General features: G+C 44.3%; 1 protein-coding gene across 1 annotated transcript; it reads right to left on the reverse strand.

The window, feature by feature from the left end:
• Positions 1-3,682: 3,682 nt before the first annotated feature.
• Cct8l2 (chaperonin containing TCP1 subunit 8 like 2) lies at positions 3,683-5,434 on the reverse strand. Its single transcript, XM_010641415.2, is given in 2 exon segments — positions 3,683-5,371; positions 5,374-5,434. Coding segments are annotated over 2 exon segments (1,683 nt in total). The 3' UTR covers positions 3,683-3,749.
• Between the last annotated feature and the right edge of the window lie 10,037 nt (positions 5,435-15,471).

The raw sequence follows: 15,471 nt of genomic DNA on the forward strand, positions 1-15,471 counted from the left end.
ATATATGTATGTATGGTTTTTTGAGACAGGGTCTCACTATGTAGTTGAGACTGACCTGGAACTCACTATGTAGCCCATGCTGGTCTCGGACTCAGCAATCCTCCTGCCTCAGCCTCCCCAGTGCTGGGATTACAGGCATGCGCCGCCATGCCTGGCTTGTTTTTGTTTTTTTGATGCAGGGTCTCACTCTATGGCCTCAAACTCAGGACAAGCTCTGCTTCAGCCTCCTGAGTGTCCATGACCACGCTTGGCTCCTGGATGTTAATTTTAACTCACATACATAGAATGGGCGGGGAGTTCAGCTATGTGAGCCTGTGCCTGTGGAGTGGGAAAGGAGACAGTGATAAAATGTCACAATGTGAGCCCCCCCAAAATAGATTTTTGAGAAGTCCTTGTGCACCAAAGTTAGGTTATTTGAAATATACTTTGAGGGCCTGGGATTTAGCTCAGTGGCACAGTGCCTGCCTGGCAAGCTTGAAGTCCTGAGTTTGATCTCTGGTCTCCCCCACAAAAATATATGTATTATATATTGAAAAATGTAGCCGGGAGTGGTGGCATACGCCTGTAATCCCAGCACTCGGGAGGCTGAGGCAGGAGGATTGCTGTGAGTTCGAGACCAGCCTGGGCTACATAGTGAGTTCCTGGTTGGTCTCAACTACATAGTGAGACCCTGTCTCAAAAAAAAAAAGGAAAGAAAAATGTATACTTTTACATGTTTTGACCTATGTGTGTCCTGGATTTATACCTAAAATGTTCTTTGAGCAGGAACCTTATTTATCTTTTTGTGTATCTTCTTTTGTGGTACTGGGGATTGAACCCAGGACCTTTTCACTGAGCTATATCTCCAGCCCTTTTTAATTTATTTAAAAACTTTTTTTGTTCAATTTTTTTTAAATATTAGCTGGGTGTGATGGTGCACACCTGTAATCCCAGTACTCGGGAGACTGAAGAAGGAGGATCACCACAAGTTTGAGTCTGACCTGCTTCGCATAGTGAGTTCAAGGGATAACATGAAATACATATTGACAAAAAAAAAACCAAAACATTGAGACCCTGTCTCAAAAAACCATGGAGAGGGCCAGGGATTTAGCTCAGTGGTTCCGGCACCTGCCTCGCAAGCACAGGGACCCAAGTTCCATCCCTGGTATAAAAAAAAAAAAAAAAAAAAAATGCAGACAGAGAGGGAGAAGGGGGAAGGAGAAGTGGGGGAGGGGGAAATGAAAATGTTTATTAGCCAGGCATGGTGCTGCATTTGAGAGGCTGTGGCAGGAAGATCAGTGGTAATTTGAGGCCAGCCTGGGCTATGCAGTGAGTTCAAGGCCAGCATGGACTATAAAAACCAAAAAATGTTTATTAGTACATTTGCTGTATACCACGGGGAGTTGGTATGTTTATGTAACAAATCAATTTGGGGTTTTTTATTGGTTTTTAAAATAAATTTTATTTTATCCCATTTCCACCCCTCAAGCCATCAATTGGTGTGCCCCCCCCCCGCCGATTTTTTTTTTTTTGGTTTTATGCACACTGGCCTTGAACTCATTATGTAGTCAAGGCTGGCCTCAAACTCACAGCAATCCTGCCTCAGCCTCCTAGGTGCTGGGATAACAGGCCTGTGTCACCACACCCTTCCAATTTTTACATTTTTGTTACAGGATTTTACTAAATTGCCCGAAATGGGCTCAAATTGCAATCCTCCTGCTTTAGCCTTCCAGAGTGCTAGAATTACAGGGGTGTGCCATCACACCCAGCTTGTGTGTCTGTTTTTTGGTTGTTTTGAAACAGTGTCTTCCTGTGTAGTCCAGGCTGGCCTTGAATTCACTATGCAGCCCAGGCTGGCTTCCAATTTGCAGTGATTCTCCTGCCTCAGCCTCCCGAGTGCTGGGATTATAGGTATGTGCCACCACAAAAATTTTTGCCTGCCACCAGCTCCTTTTCCTGCCTTGTTTAAAAAAAGAAAAGTCCAGAAATCATATTTCCTTTTGGGGGAAAAAAGGACTGACCTTTACTCCATTCCTGTGAGCTGGAACTAATGTTGTTAGAGTGCTAAGAAGATATGAAGACCTAAATTCACATCTTAGACAATCATTCAGGGAATATTTACATAGTAGTCAAAAAAAGATTACTGTACTTTTTTTTTTCTCCGCATCTCCAAGGCCCAGGTAATCAATTTAAAAAATCTTATCACAGCACTGGGGATTTAGCTCAGTGGTGCTGCTTCCTGTTCACAAGCACGCACGGTCCTGAGTTCAATCCCTGATACCAAAAAATAAATAAAAGTTTAAAAATAAAAAATCTTATTAGGAAGAGTGTGTGTGTGTGTGTGTGTGTGTGTGTGTGTGTGTGTTTCTGCTACCAGGGATCAAACTCAGGACCTCTCGCTTACCAGGCAGGTGCCCATGCCACTGAGCTAAATCCCTGGCCCTTCAAAAAATAGGAAGCTGGGTGTCTTGGAAAAAAAATAAAAGAAAGCTGGATGTATTGGCATGTGCCTGTAATCCCAGTGCTTGGAGAGGTTGAGGCTGAGGCAGAAGGATCACTAAAAATTGGAGGACAGCCTTGCTTAAAAAAAGAAAAGGCTAATTCTACCTCACTACAGAAAGAATGCTATCAAGAAATCAAGCATGGCTGGGTGTGGTGGTGCACCCCTGTAATCCCAGCACTCTGGAGGCTGAGGCAGGATGATCACTGTGAGTTCAAGACCAGCCTGGACTACTTAGTGAGTTCCAGATCAGTCTCAACTACATAGTGAGACCCTGTCTGGAAAACAAAACAACAACAACAAAAAACAAAATCCCAAAAAGAAATCAACCAATAACAAGTGCTGGTGAGGCTGTGGGGAGAAAAGAGCCCTTTTCCACTGTTGGTGGGAGTGTAGATTAGTGCAACCACTGTGGAATTCAGTCTGGAGATTTCTCAGAAAACTAGGATTAGAGACCCCATTTGACCCAGCTATTCCTCTTCTGGGTTTCTTCCCAAAAGAATCGAAAGAATCATACTACAGCGATATATGTGCACCCATGTTTATAGTAGCACAGTTTGTAATAGCTAAAACTTGGAAACAGCCCAATTGCCCGTCAACTGGAGACTGGATAAAGAACATGTAGTTTTAAAATAGGATGGAGTGGGGCCAGGGATTTAGCTCAGTGGTTTGGTGGCCTGCCTTGCAAGCGCAAGGACCTGAGTTCAATCCCCGGTACCAAAAAAAAAAATAAAAAAAAAAAAAAAAAAAAAAAGGATGGAGTACTACTCAGCCATAAAGAATGAGAAACTAGAGACATTTATAAAGGGGAAGAGGAATTGTGAGGGGTGGGGGAAAGGAAAGAAGGAAAAGGAATAAATATGAGAAAACAAAAAAATGGAAACAAAGTCTTTGTAAATAGGGAGTGGGGTGGAGGCATTGAAGGGAGAGCAGGGTACTGGGGAAAAAATAAGGACCAAGATATATCATGTAAAGGTACGAATTCCCAGTGATGAATGTCATATTGTATACCTAAAATGTACCAGTAAATGTAATGAGTGAAAAAAACAAAAACAAAACAGAGGCTACATAGTGTGTTCAAGGCCAGCCTGAACTACAGTGAGACTCAGTATCAAAAATAAAAACAGGGCCAGGGATTTAGCACAGTGGTTCCACTGCCTGCCTCCCAAGCACAAGGTCCAAGTTGATCCCCATTACCAAAAAAACCATAAAAAACAAAAACAATAAGGTAAACATGCATTTCCAGGATGGGAGGGGGTGCCCTCCTGTTTTATTGAGGATGTTGCTGCTTGTCTGTCCTAAGGGTTTCTTTTCTGGCTGGGGACAGGCTTTCCATTGCCTTCTTAGAGTCCAGGATCGAGATCTGCTGATGGCTAGGACTCACTTTGGTCACCACAAACTCATCCACAGTCACAAGCGTCTGCACCACCTCAGCTACTGCACGGAAGCCTTGGGCTTTGGCCACAAGGGGGTCCCACATCCCTTCCTGGGCAGCATTTAGCAACCCTTCACATCCTACTCCCACCAGGAAGTTCCCTGCTTGGTGGATGCCACTCATTTCTGCCATCAACGGTGGGACGGCCAAGCCTGCATTCTCTGCCAAGGTTTTAGGAAGAGACCTCAGAGCCCGAGCGAATGCCAGGAAAGCAGGCCCCTCTGGCCCATCCAGTTTGCTCCCTTTCTCCAACAGCATCCTGGCCAGGGCCATTTCTGTGGCACTGGCTCCCTGCAGCAGCCTGGGATCCTGACAGAGCTGGGTGTAGGCATCAACGCCATGATAGGCGGCCTCCTCTGTGCCCCGCAGCCCTTCAGGCGTAGCTCCCCGGAGGACCAGGGTGAGGACAGGAGCACCTGCATGCTCCCATTCAAACACCACGGCCTTGCTGTCCCCCAGCTCCTGTGTGTGAACTCTCCAGCACTGCCCAGGCTCCATTGGGGGGAGCAAGTACGTCAGCAGAGGGGTGCCCAGCACCTCGCTGAGGTATATGATTTCCCTCCGAGATTCAGCTTGAATCACCATGATGCCCTGCTGCTCAGCCAGGGCGACGGTCTCTTCATCCACATCCCCCCATACGACGACCACTTTGACATCTGAGTCTGCCAGCTGGGCTACCTGCTTTTCTATTAGTTGATTGTTTTCTTTCTTGAATATAAGAAGGTCCTCGAGGCTATAGAGACGGGCAGTTGCAGGGGCACTGGGACTGGCAGGACCAAAGTGGCAAGCAAAGAGGGCCACCCTGGCCCCTGATGACACTGCAGTCACCTGACCACAGGGGTTTGCAGCTATGGCAAGCCCTGGGAGAAGGCAGGAGTCCCACAGCATCCCCCCATGCAGGGTGCATACCCCAATACGCTCAGGCTTGAAGCTGCCACCAGGCTCCTTGCTGGCCCAGCATGCATGGGCTACCAGCTTGGCCAGGTGGTCTGAGTGGGCCAGGGTGTGTGCGTTCATTACAGAGCAGAGGGCCCAGGTTGGATCCTCCAAAGGCCCCAGGGCCCAGATGGCCAGGGAAGGCAGCATAGCCAGGACCTCTGCCAGGGCTGTGCTGTAGGCCTCCCGGAGCTGGGTGTAGGCTAGCCCAGCTCTGAGCAGGAGCTCAGCCTGCTCCAGTAATGCTTCTGCCAGCAGGACCATGAAGGCAGTGCCATCCCCGATGTTCTCAGCCTGGGCCTGCACTGCTTCCCGCAGGAGCTGGGCTGCTGGATGCTCCAGTTGCAGGGCCCGGAGAATGGCAGCAGCAGAACCTGTACACACAGTGTCCCTGTGAGCAGTCACCAGGAACTTTTGCCGCCCAAGAGGGCCGTAGCAAGGCCGGATGACACTGGCTAGGGTCTGCACTGCAACCAGGCTGCTCAGCAGGTGCCGCTGCCCCCTCTGGGGCTCCTGTGGGTCTCCGTGGGGTGGAGGCCCAGCCTCTGGGGCAGCTCCAGATCAAGGGGGGCTGTGCTGCTCATGTTCCAGAACAAGGAAGCTAACAGAAGCTGCAAGAGATTCTGAATCAGCAGCAGGAGTGCACTTCGCGGTGATCATTGAAGCTTCTTAGAGGTAGTTGAAACCAAGGCAAACATCCATGGGGTTAATCAGAAAGGCAGCAAGCTCCCAGTCTGAAAATGCTCTGCCAAATGTGGTCCTAAGGCCACCCCCAAAGCCAATTCTGTAGAGGAGCTGTGCCTCAGTAGCCAAGATGGGATCCTTCACTGATGAAATCACAAAGCACCACACAGAGCCAGTGGTAGGGATGAGGTCATAGAAGGATGGTGAGAATTGGGGAGGCCTCAAACAATACAGAGGGTCAGCAAGAAGATCATATACCCTGATCAGGTTGGATTTATCCTAGGGAGGCAAGGATGGATCAACATATGTAAGTCAATAAATGTAATATACTATATTAACAGCTAAGGACAAAAAAAATTATCATCATGATAGATGCAGAAAAAGCATTTGATAAAATTCAACACCCATTCATGATAAAAACCCTACAGAAAATTGGAATAGATGGTTTTTTTCTCAACCTGATAAAGGCTATGAAAAACCAATAGCCAACATCATAATAAGTGGTCAAAAACTGAAAAACCTCCATGCTAAAATCAGGAACAAGACAAAGATGCCCACTATCAGCACTCCTGCTCAATATAGTTCTGGAAACATTAGCCACAGCAATTAGACAAGAGAAAGAAATAAGAGCAATAAAGATAGGAAAAGAAGTTAAACTGTCATTATTTGCTGAAGATAATACTCTACATAGAAGACCCAAAAAACTCTGCCAAAAGGCTTCTAGACTTAATTGACAGATTCAGTAGAGTAGCAGGATACAAGGCCACCACTCAAAAATTAATAGCCTTCTTGTACACAAATAAAGACTCACTGAGAGAGAAATCAGGGAAACAATCCCTTTCACAATGGCATCCAGTAATGCTTTTGTCATGAAATATGGAATATCTAGGAATCAATTTAATGAATGAGGAAAAGCAACTCGAGAACTACAGCACTCTGAAAAAAAGAGATCAAAGAGGATATAAGAAAATGGAAAGAGATCCCTTGTTCCTGGGTAGGAAGAACCAACATAGTGAAAATGGCCATACTTCCAAAACTTCTGTCCAGAATCAATGCAATCCTGATTGAAATCCCAACAGTATATTTCACAGAACTAGAGAAAATAATCCAAAAATTCATTTGGAACCAGAAGGGACCTAGAATAGCAAAATGCTTTCTAGGCAACAGAGACATGACAGGGGCTATCACAAACTCCAACTTGAAACTATACTACAAAGCCAGTGTGATAAAAACAGCATGGTACTGGCAAAGAAACAGACCCGAGGATCAGTGGAATAGATTAGAAGATGCAAAAACAATTCCAGACATATTCAGCTACCTCATCTTTTACAAAGAAGCCAACCATCCTCAGTGGAGAAAGGATAGCCTTTTTAATAAATGGTGTTGGAAAAACTGGATTTCAACCTGCCAAAAATTAAAGCTAGACCCATATCTTTTACCATGCACTAAACTAAAATTGAAGTGGATTAAAGATCTAAATGTTAAAAACAGAAACATTAAACTTGTTGGAAGATAAGTTAGAACTCTTGAAGACATTGGCATAGGAAAAGACTTTATGAACAAATCCTCAGTAGCATGGGAACTAGCACAAAGAATCAACAACTGGGATCTCAATTTACTAAAAGCTTCTGCACTGCAAGAGAAACCACCAACAGAGCTAAGAGACAACCTGCAATGTGGGAAAATATTTTTCTCAGTTGTTCCTCAGACAAAGGACTACTATCTAGAGTATATAAAGAATTTTTAAAAATCAGACCCCCAAAATATAAAGACCCAATTCAAAAATGGGCATCTGAAATGAACAATTTCTTAGACAAAGAAGTAAAAGCAGCAAGTAACCATATGAAAACATGTTCAACATCTCTCACTGGTCATTTGAGAGATGTGGATGAAAACAACACTGAGAGGGCCAGGGATTTAGCTCAATGGTTCCATCACCTGCTTTGTTAGCACAAGGACCCCAGTTCGATCCCCGGTACCCCTCCCCCAAAAAAGAAAAACAACACTAAGATTTCCCCTCACTCCAGAAAGAATGGCTGCTTTCAAGAAAAACAAATGCTGGCAGGGTTTTGGGGAGAAAGGAACCCTTTTCCATTATTGGTGGGAGTGCAGACTGGAGCAACCACTATGGAAATCAATATGGCGATACCTCAGACAACTAGAATAAGAAGTCCCATTTGACCCAGCTATTCCTCTATTGGGTATCTTCCCAAAAGAATGAAAAGAATCATACCACAGTGATATATACACAGCCATGTTTATGGCAGCACAGTTTGTAATAGCTAAAACTTGGAAACAGCCCAATTGCCCATCAATTGGAGTCTGGATAAAGAAGATGTAATTAAAAAAAAAAATAGAGTACTACTCAGCCATAAAGAATAAGAAACTAGAGACATTTATAGCTAAATGGTTGCACATTGAGGCCATACTCAAGTTAAATAAATAGGACACACGTGCAAATACCGAATAGTTTCTCTGGCATGAAAAACTAAAAGTGTACATAAGGATCGAAATGTATAATTGATAATGTGAAATAGGAAGAAAAGGTCTAAAGGTGTTGAAAGAAACTGGCGCCTGCCAAGTATCACTCCGCACACTGACAGAGCTTCTATGAGAGATCTTTATTAAGGAGCCAAGGTGGCAAGGTGACCCACTTGGTGGAAAGAGAACAAGACAGAGAGAGGAGATGGGAGGGGGCTTGGTTATATATGACTGGTGTAGGCGGGTCAGGGATCATGTCGGCTGCACAGGGTCATTATTTGCAATCTATTCCTTATAGGGACAAGCCTTGTGATGTACGAAATGGAATTTAAAGTGAAGAAGGGGATTATTCATCAGAATGGTGGCAGCCATTCCAAGGCACTTATCTTACAGGAGTAAGGGACGTGGGAGAAGAGGAAAGGAAAGAAGGGAAAAGAAAATTGTAAGAAATGGAAACAAAGTTTTTGTAAATAGGGAAGGGTGGAGGGTGAAGGGAGTGCAGGGGAAATGGGGAAAAAATGAGAACCTTGGTCACATAAAGGTACAAGATCCCAATGATGAATGTAACTGTACTGCATACCTAAAATGTACCAATAAACTTAATGGAAAAAAAATTGGGGAGGCTTCACCACCTGGCCAAAATGAGGCCTTTTTGTGCAGCAGTAGAGGTGTGCACACCTCTCGACAGGACTGAGAGTTTCTTAAACTCTGATGGCAGTGAAGAGGAAATCAGGTGGGCCATGGCAGAGCAGGACTGTAACCCCAGCACGTGGGAGGCTGAGGCAGGAGGATCACTGTGAGTTCAAGGCCAGCCTGGACTACAGGGTGAGAGCCTATGTAAAAAAAAATAAAAATAAAAATAAAGATGAAGAGGAACAAGATGGAAGTTTTTAAACTGGGCATGGTGGCACACCCTTGTAATCCTGATACTCTGGGAAACTAAGCCAGGAGGATCACAAATTTAAACCTACTCTAGGAAATTTAGAAGACCCTGTCTCAGCTGGGTGTAGTGGCACACACCTGTAATCCTCTTACTCAGAAAGCTGAGGCAAGAGGATTTGAGGCCAGCCTGGGCTACATAGTTCAAGGCCATCCTGAACTAAATAATGAGACCTTGTCTCAAGAAACCAAGAACAGGGCTGGGGGCAGGGATGTAACTCAGTGTAAGGGTTATGGATTCAATTTCCAGTTCCACTACCCACTTTAAAGAAGTGTCAATGGCTAATGAAACTGCACTGGCTATTTTGTTCTGTGCTCTCAAGAGGACCCAAGAGACTCTGATGTCTGTGTTCCGCTGTGCTGACGCTGCAGCACTGTGGGACACTAGCCATGTCGTGCTGCCCGCCTTTGCCTTGTGGCTGATTGTCAGCTGGTGCCTGTTTGTCAGGTTCCTGTGGTGTCCGTGGGCCCATTGGTCTTCCAAGTTGCAGATGTAGGAGGCCATGTAGTGTGTATACCTGTGTACCCATTCCCAGTGCTGGGAGGAAGAGATGCTGGCCAGCTGCAGACAGACAGACAGACAGACAAGTGGACCAGGAGGGAGAAGCAAGTGGCCACCCAGGCACCCAGGGTCAGGGCAGGGGAGACCAAGGGAGTGCAGTGGGGTTTAGGGCTAAAAGGCCTTCTCAGTTTAAATTTCTCTAGGACTAAGGGTGTGGCTCGGGTGGACCACTTGGGTAGCAAGTGCAAGGCCCTGGGCTCCTTCTCAGCAATGCCCATACCCACATGCACTGGGAGGGTACAGGAGAGGGGAGAGGCAAAAGAGTTAGGTGCCTTTTTCTATTCTTCTCTTTGTTTTGTTATTTTTCTCAATCCATGTTTGCAGTTCATAATGCTCACATTATTCAAGGGGAACAGTGCATGTGCAAGACACATTTTCATTCTTTTTTCACCTCCTTCTCTTCCTCTCTCCTTTCCTGGTACCAAGCCTCTTGCAGCAAAAATGTTTCTGCTTTAATTGCCCACTGGGCTTAGTGCCATGGGGAATGCAAAGATAGGAACTTCGGGAGGGGAGTGCAGGATGATTTGTATCCAATGGGTCCTGCCCCTGAGAGGTGCCAGGGAGGGCAAGGGTAGAAACCCTGGCTATGTCTGCTGGCACTGGGGGAGTCAGAGAAATGCTGTCCACTTTTTTTACTACTTTGATGCCTGTAAGAAAACTGGAACTCTGGGCCAGGCATAGTGGTGCACGCCTGTGATCCTAGCACTCAGGAGGCTGAGGCAGGAGGATCACCTCAAGTTCAAGGCCAGCCTGGGCTATATAGTGTGTTCAAGGCAGCCTGAGCTACAAAGAAAGACCCTGTCTCAAAAGTGAAAGAAGGAGCCGGGCGTGGTGGTGCATGCCTGTAATCCCAGCACTTGGGAGGCTGAGGCGGGAGGATCTGTGAGTTCAAGACCAACCTGGGCTACATAGTGAGTTCCAGTTCAGTTTTAACTACATAGCAAGACCCTATCTCAAACAAACAAAAAAAACAAAAACAAAAATGAAAGAAGGGCTGGGGATTTAGCTCAGTGGTGCCATCACCTGTCTGGCAAGGTCCTGAGTTCGATCCCCAGTACAAAAAAAAAGAAAGGAAGGAAGGATCTCTGAAACTGACACTGCCAGCCAATGCGTATTATTTTGATATTTCCAAAGATAAGACAGTGAGAAAGAAAAGGGAAAATATTATAGTGAAAGATGAATATAATTAAGTCTAAAAAGCAGATCACTTTGAAGAAAAAGTGGTGTTTTTCTTTTTTGGTTTTTTTGAGACATGGTTTTACTATGTAGTCCAGGCTGGACTTGCACTCACTGTGTAGCTCAGGATGGCCTGAAACTTGCCATGATTCTCCTGCTTCAACCTCTTAAGTGCTGGGATTACAGATATGCACCAATACACCTTGCCTCAAAAACATTTTTTTAAAAAAATAGGCTGGGGGTGTAGATCAGTGTGAAGCACCTGGATTCAATCCCCAGTACACACACACACACACACACACACACACACACACACACACACACGCACTAAGGAGGAGGGGTAGGTATAGTTGGGGGGGGAAGGTGGGAGAAGAGGAGAAGCAGAAAAAGAGGAGGAAGAAGAAAAAGGAGATGAAGAAAAAAATGGAAAAATGCATGGAGTTAGGTATGGTGGTACCAGCCCCCAATCTCAGCTACTGAGGAGGCTGAGGCAGGAAGATGACAAGTTCCAGGCAACCTCGGAAATTTACACAGATCCTGTTGCAAAAAATACAAAAAATGCCAGGTATGGTGGTACATGCCTGTGATCCCAGCACTCAGGAGTTTGAGGCTGGAAGATCGCCACAAGGTCAAGGGCAGCCTGGGCTACATAGTGTGTTCAAGGTCAACCTGAACTACGTAGCAAGACCCTGGCTCAAAAAAAAAAAAAAAAAAAAAAAGTTTTGTGTAAGATGTAGCTCAAATTCCCTAGGGGGAAAAAAGTCTAACAAGACATTATTTTGTTGAAGATCAAGGACAACTATTTTGACTCCTTGTGATTTGGGGGACTCCAGCATGGCTTTCCTTGTCAGGGATTCTGAAAGCCTGTGACCTTGAGCACAGTGCTATGTGACAAATATTGGTTGTGAGGGCAAAGATGACTCACCTGTGTGTTATAGAAAATGAAAATGTAATGACTAACACAGAAGGAGCAAAGCATGCCTGTGAAGTTGTTTGTAAAGATACAGCATCTCTCTTCTTTTTTGGTACCAGGGATTGAACTCCGGACCTTGAGTTTAGAAGGCAGGCGGCAGCACCACTGAGCTAAATTCTGGCTCTTTCTTTCTTAAAGGAATATTGCTGAAAAAATTATCATAGCTCTTTCAACCCTAACACAGTTTTCATATCCCATTTCACTTATTAACCAACCACTTATAGAGTTGCTGCTGAGGAACAAGATGAAGAAAGCCCCCAGGACTCGAGGTCTCTCCGGGGGTTGGGTGGGCACTTTCATACCCAGTGATGATAGTGGGCTTTGGAGGAAGCACAAGTATGGATGGACTCAGACAGGAGTCTCAGAACCATCTTTGCAGAGAGCAGAGGCCAAGGATGAAGGTGTAGAGAGGAATTAGATGAAACACTCAGCTATTTGGGAGACTAGGGCAAGAGGATTACAAGTTAACAAGTTCAAGACCAGCCTGAACTACATAGTACACCCTACTTTAAAGAACCAAAAACCAAACAAATAAAATGAAAATAAAAAATAATTGCTAATGATTTAGCTCAGTGGTTCCGCCGCCTGCCTCACAAGCACAAGATCCCAAGTTTGACCCCCGGTACCAAACAAATAAATAAAAAGTAAAAATATGAACACAGAAATGAGAGGTCTAGACAGTGGTGGGGATCCTTTTAGAGTTTTCAATGATACCAGAGCCCACATGTGCCATAGGTTTGCCGCCACCATTCTAGAATTTAAATCTTAAGTGGTCCCTCCGTAACCGTGAAAGTTTGGTTCCAAAAAGCCATAACCAAAACCAAAATATATCGCTACCATCACCACAATAAACAACCTTGAGGAATTTAAGACTTAGATTTCATCAAGGAGATAGACATTCACTAGTGAATCTATGAAGAGCCATGTGAATAGTTTTATATTCACTGAAAGCAAACCAATAACCTTGGTAGCCCCTGCCTGCAATCCTAGCACTCCTGAGGCTGAGGGAGGCAGATCTCTTTGACTTTGAGGCCAGCTTGGGCTCCACAGTGGGTTCAAGGGCAGCTTGAACTATATAGCAAGCAAGACCTTGTCTTTAAAAAAAAAAGTCAGGTATATCACCATGAACCTATAATCCCAGCCCTTCAGAGGCTGAGGCAGGTGTATCGCCACAAATTCAAGACCAGCCTGGGCTACATAGTGAGCTCAAGGCTAGCTGTGCTATAAAGTGAGACCCTGTCTGAAACAAAACAAAACAAAACATGATAAAGACTGTACGCTAAGTAAAAACCATCCAGTTGCATTTTGTAGGCCTTTAATTATTAAGAATAGATTTGTACTATGAATTTTTATTCACTCTTACTTATTTGTGAATTTCTTGGAGAATTCTCCTTGTTTATAGATTCCTGAGTTGTTGGTTTTTCTTTGTTTCAAATAACAAGCCCCATCCATCACCCCAACATTAAAAATATATATGTGTATATTCATTTACGACTATATGTGCTCTGAAAGAGTCCAATATTTTTTAAAATGCTAAACAGTAAAAATCTCTTGTAAGTGCTATTAGCAGTTTAGTGCAGAGCCACATATGAGGATTTAGCTCAGTGGCTCTGCCGTCTGCTTTGCAAATACAAGGACCTGAGTTCAATTTGTAGTACCAAAAAAAAAAAAAAAAAAAAAAAAAGACAACCATTTAGTGCACATCTGTCATATCTTAAAAATTCATATCTAAGTTGTACTTATTAGAATTTAAGCATTCTGATTGTATTTTTTAAAAGCTGAATTTGGTTTTTCCAGGTGCTTATGATTTTCTGACTGTATAATTTGAGGACTCTCAGCTACTTGCCTCCCGGATTTTTTTTTTTTTGAGACAGGGCCTCTCTCTCTACAAAGTCCAGGTTGGTCTTGAACTTACTATGTAGCTCAGACTGGCCTCAAACTTGCAGGGATCCTCCTGCTTTACACTCACCTGGCTCAAAAAGGATGAGTTTTCATATTTGCAGTTAGTAATTAACTTAATGCCACATCATGGATGTATCACTAACCATGTCTATATTGTAGTTCTATGTGTAACAGATGTTTTGACTTTGCATTTACAATACCAGCCTTCTCCCTAGTCCCAAATTTCCTTTGACTGTAAATTTAATAAACTTTTAAAAAGCCCCAAAGGAATTAAATGGACTATCTTACTATATGCTTTTTTTTTTAAAAAAAGAGAGGGTTCTTTATATATATATAAAGAGAAGGTCTTGCTTTATAGCACAGGATGGCCTTGGACTGGAAGCCATCTCCCTGCCTCAGTGTCTCCAGTGCTGGGATTACAGGAGTGCCACCATGTCCTGCTATATGCCTCATGTTGTATGACTTTTTTTTTTTTTTGGTATCATGGATTGAACCAGGGCCTCACACACATTAAGGCATTACACATTATATATATAAAGAGAAGGTCTTGCTTTATAGCACAGGATGGCCTTGGACTGGAAGCCATCTCCCTGCCTCAGTGTCTCCAGTGCTGGGATTACAGGAGTGCCACCATGTCCTGCTATATGCCTCATGTTGTATGACTTTTTTTTTTTTTTGGTATCATGGATTGAACCAGGGCCTCACACACATTAAGGCATTACACATTAGGCAAGTGCTTTACCACTCGATGACATATCCAGCCATAAGTCTCATTTCAAAAATATATGCTTTCAAAAAACAACACTGGGCTGGGGATTTAGCTCAGTGGCACGGTTCCTGCTTTGCAAGTGCAAGGTCTTGAGTTTGATCCCTGGTACTTAAAAACAAACAAACAAACAAACCTATACTTTCAGTTAGAATAGGTTCTGGAAGTCAGTGTGTACATTTTACCCAAGCAGAAAACACAGTTTAAAGTTAATATACTGGATCTTGGGAAGAAAAGAAGGCCGGTAATATCCCTTGAAAACGAGCCTATTATTTTATACCATACACTGAAACTGTTGGAAAGATGAACCAGAGCAGATGGTTATTGAATGCTAGTTTACCTCAATCCTTCCGCAAGTGTTTACGCGTCGTAATATTTCCTCCAACTGAAATCTACCATTTTCCACTCCTGTGTTCCAACCCACACTCAATGCAAAGGCAAACAGAATAAAACAGCGTCCAAAGGTTCTCTATTAGAAATGCAGGATCACATACTTGTGACTGCCCTTCCTGAGAAAGTCTCTGTTTCAGGTTTTCTCATTCCAACCTCATTTTCACATTTCCTAAGAGGTGGCTTAGAAATACTTTGGTTTCTGTCTCTTCGTTGCAGTTCACTGAACGCTAAAATCAAGTTGTTTTGTTATATCGGTTCATTTTGTCTTTATCATAATTTTATTTTTACAAGCGCATGCCTGCTGTTATAACGTCTCAATTCTTCTTACATACCCCCCTTTACCCCTCTCCCTGCACCTCCTGGTCCTCTTCCCATTTCGGTTTTTGTCTTTAAGCATTTTATTCCTCAAAATGTTATCGCTCTTTTTGTCCTATAGTTTTATAAACCCGCCCTGGATGTTTCCTACAAATGACGTTAAAATAAAAAAAAAAAACTGTAACTGGAATTGAATTGCAATGAAGTTGCACGGCCTATTGTGCTTCCTCACAGCCGCACAGGAACCTCGGGGCCTCCCGCGCGTGTCACCGCGTCCCTGGGTGTCCCCAGCCCTCGGAGGCTCCGCGCAGCCCTCCTGGCCGCAAGCACTCGAGCGGAACGTTCCCAGCACAGCTCCTCCGCACCGGAGCCCAGCTCGGGTCCCGATCCTGGATCTACTTCTCCGCAGCTTGGTTCTCTCCGAGCCGGA

The sequence above is a fragment of the Fukomys damarensis genome, unplaced genomic scaffold (genome assembly GCF_012274545.1).
Source record: "Fukomys damarensis isolate Sample0158 unplaced genomic scaffold, DMR_v1.0_HiC HiC_scaffold_16, whole genome shotgun sequence".
NCBI classification, from domain to species: Eukaryota; Metazoa; Chordata; class Mammalia; order Rodentia; family Bathyergidae; genus Fukomys; species Fukomys damarensis.